The 7,451-nt window shown below is 42.7% G+C and overlaps 1 protein-coding gene across 1 annotated transcript in view; it reads right to left on the bottom strand.

Moving 5' to 3' along the window:
* Positions 1-3,657: 3,657 nt before the first annotated feature.
* The window catches only part of LOC111143959 (Scm like with four mbt domains 1), a 48,334-nt gene continuing 44,540 nt past the window's right edge, over positions 3,658-7,451 (bottom strand). The window contains exons 17-20 of the mRNA XM_022497995.1: positions 6,838-7,016; positions 6,412-6,657; positions 5,391-5,519; positions 3,658-4,306 (exon numbers count right to left, since the gene is read on the bottom strand). Of these exons, the coding sequence (XP_022353703.1) occupies positions 4,166-4,306; positions 5,391-5,519; positions 6,412-6,657; positions 6,838-7,016 (695 nt within the window). The 3' untranslated portion in view covers positions 3,658-4,165. The remainder of the gene's footprint in view (positions 4,307-5,390; positions 5,520-6,411; positions 6,658-6,837; positions 7,017-7,451) is intronic.

Consider the following 7,451-nt stretch of genomic DNA (forward strand, 5'->3'; position numbering starts at 1 on the left):
AGCGTTCTGAAAACACCAGAAGCAAGAAAATCTCCAGGGCATTTACCGCCCACTACCTTCATATCTTCACTCTGCAGGCTACCCTCAGAAGCAAGGCTACCTCCGTGGTCTGGGACAAGTACGGGGAAACCCCAAGTAAGAAGGCTTAGAACCAGATCTGTGGCCTGGGCTTTGAGTTTAGAACTCTTCTGCAAAAACTCCAAGTCCATAGGTGGCTTACTTAGATAGATTTAAATTTTCAAAGTACGTACTTCACACACAAGGGGTGAGGGTCATCAAAATTCACTAATAGAACATGGTAAAGTAAATCAAGTCATGGAAGAATTACAATTGCATGAAAGGGACTGACTTCTTTTTGGATTTGCAGGAGACTTTGTTCTACAGGGTTTCTGAGAAAGCATCATGACCATGACATGCGCTTATTTACAGTGGACCCAGGACCAAAGACATTCAAATTTTAAAAAGGGGGGTCCCTGGTTCCCACCAAGATTTATACTTCACTTGTTAGTGATGTCTTTTCCTTCATCTTCCTAAGGCCAAATGATAACATAGAACTCTTTTAAACTTACACACACACACACACACACCCCAACCCTAGTATACAGGACCAGTATTCAAACCTAGTACATGTTTCCACTGTTGAGACTCAGCTCCTAACATCTCTTTCAGAGCTTCTGTGAGCATCAATCAAACCAGTGAACGGGGTCTTCAATACAAGTCTTTGGTGATAGGCACCAAGTAAATATAAGTATCTGTGAGTTTTCCCAAAGTTCCCATCTAGATAATTCTTAACAACTGTTAACAATTTCCTGATGTTCTGTGTGTCCCCCAGAAATACTTTTTGGCTTGGGAGAGGTGAACGATTCTGAGTTCTGCCCTAGCTAAGTCCTCCTAAAGCTTTTAATCTGTATTTAGGTACCACATTAGTAACAGGATTATTAAAAGAGAGTGAGTAAAATATATTCAAGTCCTCAGGAAACTTTGGTCCAAGGCCCCCTCTCTTGCATGAGAATAACTTTACTTCCAGGAGAAGAGGCATAGAAAGGCCAAGCTCTGAGCTGGTTTTCCATGTCTGACTCTATCGTAATTCAAGAAATATTTACCAAGAAGCCCATCTCTTCCAGGAGTTGCTAAGTATCTTTCCCTGACCTCATGTATCCACAACATAGATGCTGGGAGCCACTTACATCACCAAAGAAAGGCAGACACAGGTAAAGCCCCAGTAATATATCCCCTGCATTAGACACCTTAACTCTCCTTCAACTGAGAAGGATGAGGGCAGTTTACAAAGGAAAATAGCATAGTTCCCAGAAGCCCACAAAATACAGTCAAAATGTCACAGCAAATCTTCATGTACAATAAAAGGTTTCCCTAACACACACATAGGCTAATAGCGGCCGGTCAACTTCAAGGTCCAGGAGGCTTACACAGTCCATTCACCTGTCTCCAAGTTTGTCAATACAGGATAAAAAAATGGATCATGGAAAACTCTGTGACCTCAGGCAGCTGTGGGGCCAGCTGCAATTCAGATAAATGCAGCCCCTCACAATGTAAATCTTTAAATTTAAGAGGGTATCAACCTTTAAGAAACAAAGTTCATGTACCCATGTGTAATATACAAGCATTTTACCCCAACATGGTGAGTCATTATCAGGTTTAAAATCTGTTTCAGAATCAGAGTAATCAGACTGACACCGTCATCCAGCCATGTCCCAGCAGCTTTATGAGGGAAATGGAGTCTAAATTGTGTACTTAAAAAAAAAAATGCCCTGTGCCAAATTCTCAATTACCTTCCCTTATTTAATATCTGGGAGTTGGGGGGGGTATGTAATTCTTTAATGCAGTTGCCTGAGAAACTGCATCTCACCATGAGAATGCAAGAAATATTAAGGGAAAACCAACTTAAGAGTTGGCTTCTCTCTAGGAGAAAGCTGAGCTTGGATAATCATGGTACAGACAGAGGAGCCGGCTGAGCCCTGACTATATCCAGATTAGAGACTACTCAGGGCCATGAGTTTCACCTTTCCAGGGCTACGCCCCCTTTAACTATGGTTTTGGAGAAGGCAAAAGAGAGACTACCTAACGTATTCACTATTGCATTTGGTTAACTCCCCCTCACAGGAAGTAAAACTCATTTCCCTACATAAAACAAACACTGATCTTCTCCAAGGAACTCCCTTTGCCTAGTGCCTTAACTGCTGAGCTCTGCGGAACTTTAATTATGTAAGTTATGCACCCTCTGCCCCAAGACCATGTACTTAACACTAACTGTTCCCAAGCATCTTCTATGTGCTCCTCTTCCACAGGCATAGCCTTACATTTGAAAAAACTGGGTCTCTAAGTTCAAACATACTGACTTTTACTTAAAAGAAGCTTCTTTCCGGGTCTATCTGGTGGTAACCTAAGCACAGAACTGATGCTTTAACATGTGGTTTGGCTGAAGGGCCTGTGTTAAGGTGGTTCGTGAGTCATCTAAGGAGGAGAGAGTGCAGACTACAGACTGTCTGCCAAGGTCCGTCCACTGGTGGGAGCAGGAGAGGGGAGGAAAAGGGAAAAATCAACAATCAGTTTAAATTTGAAATAATAATACCTTATATTTGTATAGCTGTTTAGAATTCACCAAGTTTGTAGTTTTAAAAAACATTTTCAAATCTTGACGATGAGTGATTAAGTTAAAAATCTGCAGGTAACTAGGATAATTAAAAAACAAACAAACAAAACACTCAGCAACACAAACCATTTAAAGGAGGCAATCTATGTGTGCATCTTTCCTCATTCCTCCCGGCTGGAACAGCATGGCTACTGTCCTATAGTAGCTCGAAGTACAATCCCAAGTGAAAATTTGCCTGTAGTTTAATGTTAGCTTGAACTGGGCCAAAACAAACACCTAAAAGAAAACCAAGTTGTTGGGCTGTTGAGTGGGAATCCTCAGGCTGTAGATTACATTCAATTTAAAGGTTTCACTAAGAGGATATGTAAATGTGACTAGGCAAAGAGGTTTCCAGAATCCTTAACCACCTCTCAATCTTTATGCAGCCACTGAGGACATGAGGACACACAGTTACAGAAATTCCATGCTCTGCATCGCCCCAAAATATTTTCTCTGTTGTGCTTCTTCACTCTCTGCCTGGAGACACCAAAAAAGAAAGGGAAATGGGCTTTCCACTGGGTCCAAGAAACACCTACTGATTTGCACCCAAAGTGAGGACTCTCAAAATGAAACAGACAACCGTGGAGGAAAGTAGACATAAAACAAGAGCCACTGAAGTCTGTCTGCAGACTGACGGGGAGACACCAACTAAACAGAAATAACCACAATTTTTGAGAGACCACCTCACAGGGAGCACCACACTGGGCCCAGATGGGAAACAATGACAGCGTGGGTCTCGGATCAGGCCAGGAACTCATGTAAGTGCTCACATGGTATTTTTAAGAAAGCAAACAGTATTGGGTTTGTTGTTTTTTTTCCCCCCTCCAGCTTCTGTCATAGTTTTAGTGTTCATGTAGCTTAAAAATGGCATCATACAAAAAACCTTATACATGGCTGTAAGCTCAATCATCAACAGAGGTAGTAAACAAAGGAACTCCTAAGAATAGATTTTAAAATGGATCAAAGTGTGAATGTACATTCAAAACCCTAGAGCCACGTAAGCATCCCCAAAATGAACTGTTTTAATTTAAAAAAGCTTAAAAACACAATGACAGTGAAGCACTGAGGTGCCTTAGGCACAGTCCCAAATCAGTGCTGACTTAAAGCTATGTCCTCTCTTTCCAGGAAAGAGTTCAATCTACAATGGGAAGGAACAGAACAAAAAGAACACAACCATAAGGGTGCTTTCCGGCCGCCAAGGTTCTTCTTCGTTTTCAGGCCACACCACTGGAAATGTTCGTTCTTCTGACACGAGTCTTTTCTTCACAACCCTTCTTCTTTTTAAAACTGCAATCTGCTGACCAAGAGATGCCCACATTCCCACTGGCAGGGGAGCCCCTTCCATGCAGTTTTTGCTTCCTCGGTGTGGGTCCTCCTTCCCTGAAAGTGCAAAGAGAGCAGGCCGAGCCCTGCAGCGCCCAGAGCCCCAGGGCTGACTCAGCGCAGCTTGGAGAGCAGCGAGAAGGATTTGCTGCACTTGTGCTGCGAAGACACAGCTCACTTTGGTTGTCCTTCTCAGTTGGCAAACTGCTCATAGAATGCAAACTTGATCCTCTCTATGTGGTGGCAGAGTTTGATGGCGGGGCCCAATTTTAAATCCATGCACTCTTGAACAGTGGGAAGGGTAAGAAGCAACAGGGCCTGTCCGTCAATTTCCTGTTAAAGCACAAAATACGCATTATCTATGATGTGCATGTGGATGGCAGCTCAGGAAAGACAGCCCCTGTTTCCTTTCGCTTGTGTCAAAATCTGAGTCTCTGTGCTTTCCTTTCCTTACTTTCCCCCTTTTCCCAAGTATCACACAGTTTCTTCCAAGTGCCCCCCACAGTCCTCCATGCTCATCAATCTTCAAAATTAAGGATAAACTTTTACCCAGTATAAGAATCCATTCTACAGGGGCGCCTGTGTGGCTCAGTGGGTTAAGCCTCTGCCTTTGGCTCGGGTCATGATCTCAGGGTCCTAGGATCGAGTCCTGCATTGGGTTCTCTGCTCAGCAGGGAGCCTGCTTCCCCACCTCCTCTCTCTCTGCCTGCCTCTCTGCCTACTTGTGCCCTCTCTCTCTGTCAAATAAATAAAATCTTAAAAAAAAAAAGAAAAAAAAAGGAATCCATTCTACAGTTTCTGCTCTGCAGAAATTCAGTGAATGAACTAGCTTTTTAACTGGCTACTGAATGTACCAAAAGAAACATCTTTTTAGAGGATGCTTTCTAAATCTGAAAAAAAATATTAACTATAAACGTCAATGTTTTCCTACTCTGTAACATTCATAAAAGCCGGATGAGCTCTTCAAAGATGTTCAGTTTAGAATCTCCCCAGTTATCGAAAAAAAAAAAAATATATAGTATTTGTTTAAGGTCACAGACTATTTGTTTCAGAAAACTTGCCTTAAGACCGATCTCCAGTGTAGAGCCTCACATATTACAGTTGTTAATTATTCTTAAAAACAAGCAAATCATTACTTTAGAAAACAAGAGCACCGTTAAGAACTGCATACTTGATTTTAAGCCATTCAAATACTTGAGGGATGGAAACAAAGTCTTGGGAAAAACGGCAACACGGTGATCATCCGGTTCAAATGTGGGGGAAGTCAGAACCATGACCTCTTAACAACCCTCCTTCTAGACTCCTAAAAGGGTAACTACATTTCTTTTGTATGAGAGAAACATATTTCCTCAGACTTGTAAACAAATCGCTACTACACCCACAGTCCTTCGCTAAGGAAACAGGTCTCTGTAATTACCTGGTCTAGAAATATCCTCGCCAGCGGAGCACAGTCGGTGGATCTGATGAACCGGACCACGTCCGCCACGCTCCACTTGAGGGGGTTACTGTCCAGATGGAGCCTCTCGGCAACTTCAATCCTTATTTCCTTCATTGCCCGCAACAAAGCAAACCAAATGGTGTCAGAGCTACTTTATTCTAAAAAAGTCTCTCTCTATAAATTCAAAACCCTTGGAGACAGGATTGGAGGGTTAGGTTTTAGGGCATGATTCCTCCCAGCAAAGACGGCCAAGGTCCACACACACGAGGTACCCAGGAAATGTGGATCTTTTATAATAAGAAACATCAGTGGGGAAGAATTTATCTCAAAGTTCCAGCACAAATAATTTGGACAATTTAACAGAGAAAAATGGCTTTTCAGTCTCCCATTTGTTCCCTGGTCTCTTTCGACTCGCTCTCTGTAGGGTGCTGCAGTGAGCAGGATGCTACTCCGAAAGAAAGAAGGCGTAACTAAATCTTCAGGAGAAACCATTTGCTGCTTTAGTTCAGGCGATATATTTAAAACGCAACCCAGTTTTGAAACAGTGACTTAACTGCCACTCTTGTAGTGTGTGCGTTATGTAACACACATATATGTACATATTATACAGCAAGCAAAACAGCTTCAGCCAAATCAAAAGGATAAATAACTTATCTCTATAGAACCATCTATCAAAAGTATCAAACAAGCAGTTTTCCCTAAACTAATGACAGGCTACAGCTAAGGGGGGAGAAAAAAAAAAAAAGGAAAGTTTCATTGCAAGTTTAACCTAAAGTAAGCAGCTACTCAGAAAGACCTTCTTTCTGGTAGGTAGTTGATCTCCAAATAATCCTTGCAACGCAAGTAAATCCCTGAATTTGGAATTCTTTTAAGAGAGACCCAGGAAATTCAACTGAAGCCTGTATTGAAATAAATGGAATGCCCACATCATTAACAACCCGCCCTCAGAAGGGAATTCTAGAGAGAGGAATAAAAGGCACTGTATTTTAAAAATGGGTACCTTTGGTGAAGGAGGTTTATTCTCATCATCAGAAAATGAAAAAGTGCGAAGCTCTCTTTTTCTCCGTTGTCTGTCGGGAGGCAGTGATGTAGAGATCTCACTCTGGGTGGGTGAGGAAGAGCACGACTTTTTTTCTGACATTTCTGACTCTTCTTGTAGCTCGTCCTGCTGCTCCGACGTACTGCCCTCACTCAGGGAATCGTCGTCCCCTTCATCTGGGTCATCCTCATCTTCACCGCCACTTCCCTAGAGGAAACGAAGAGAAAAGTCTCATGGAAATTCACAACAAACCAGCTCCTGGCCACAGACCACTTTCTGCTGGGGCAGGGATCTGACGCGGGCCCACAGGTGGCCTTTCTGCATCTGTGCTGTACGGCCGCGATCTCCTGGCTGCTCGGCCGGACAGGCACACCACAGATCTTGTACCTGGGGCGAGCCCGCCGGGGTGTTATCAACAGATGCCGAGGAGCGTTTCTTCTTATGGACAAAGACATTTTTCCGCCTCTTCCTCCGCTTACTGGCTTTTTTCAGGGCACATGCTAAGTTGCTATGCCCACCAGGTGGCCTCCCGATTCTTTTATTTTTCTTCTTTCCATAATAGTGTGCTAAATGTGAAGGACAGAGAAAAATGAAGTAGAGTCACAATTTCTGTACACTTCATAAAACAAGAGATTTGACCAGCACAGCAGAGAACAGGTACATTGTATGTGATGAAGGTTTAAATTCCGAATCATGGAACAATCTTAACTGTCCAGATCTTAAATGGACAGTACCATTAGTACTGACAAATGCACAAACCTGAATAACCGTCCCTCTGTCAAGAGGTAGAACATCTCCATCAACCTAGAAAGTTCCCAGGGTCCCTTCCCAGTCAGTCCACCTCACCAGAAGCAACCACAATTGTATTCCAACTTCCATCAGTACTGATCAATTCTGCCTCACCTATGGAACATTTGGTAGATGCTTTTTTTTTTTTTTTTTTTTTTTTTAAGATTTTATTTGACAGAGAGAGACACAGTGAGAAAGGGAACACAAGCAGG

Source organism: Enhydra lutris, unplaced genomic scaffold (assembly GCF_002288905.1).
Source record: "Enhydra lutris kenyoni isolate GAN:26980312 unplaced genomic scaffold, ASM228890v2 scaffoldscaffold10, whole genome shotgun sequence".
Taxonomy (NCBI): domain Eukaryota; kingdom Metazoa; phylum Chordata; class Mammalia; order Carnivora; family Mustelidae; genus Enhydra; species Enhydra lutris.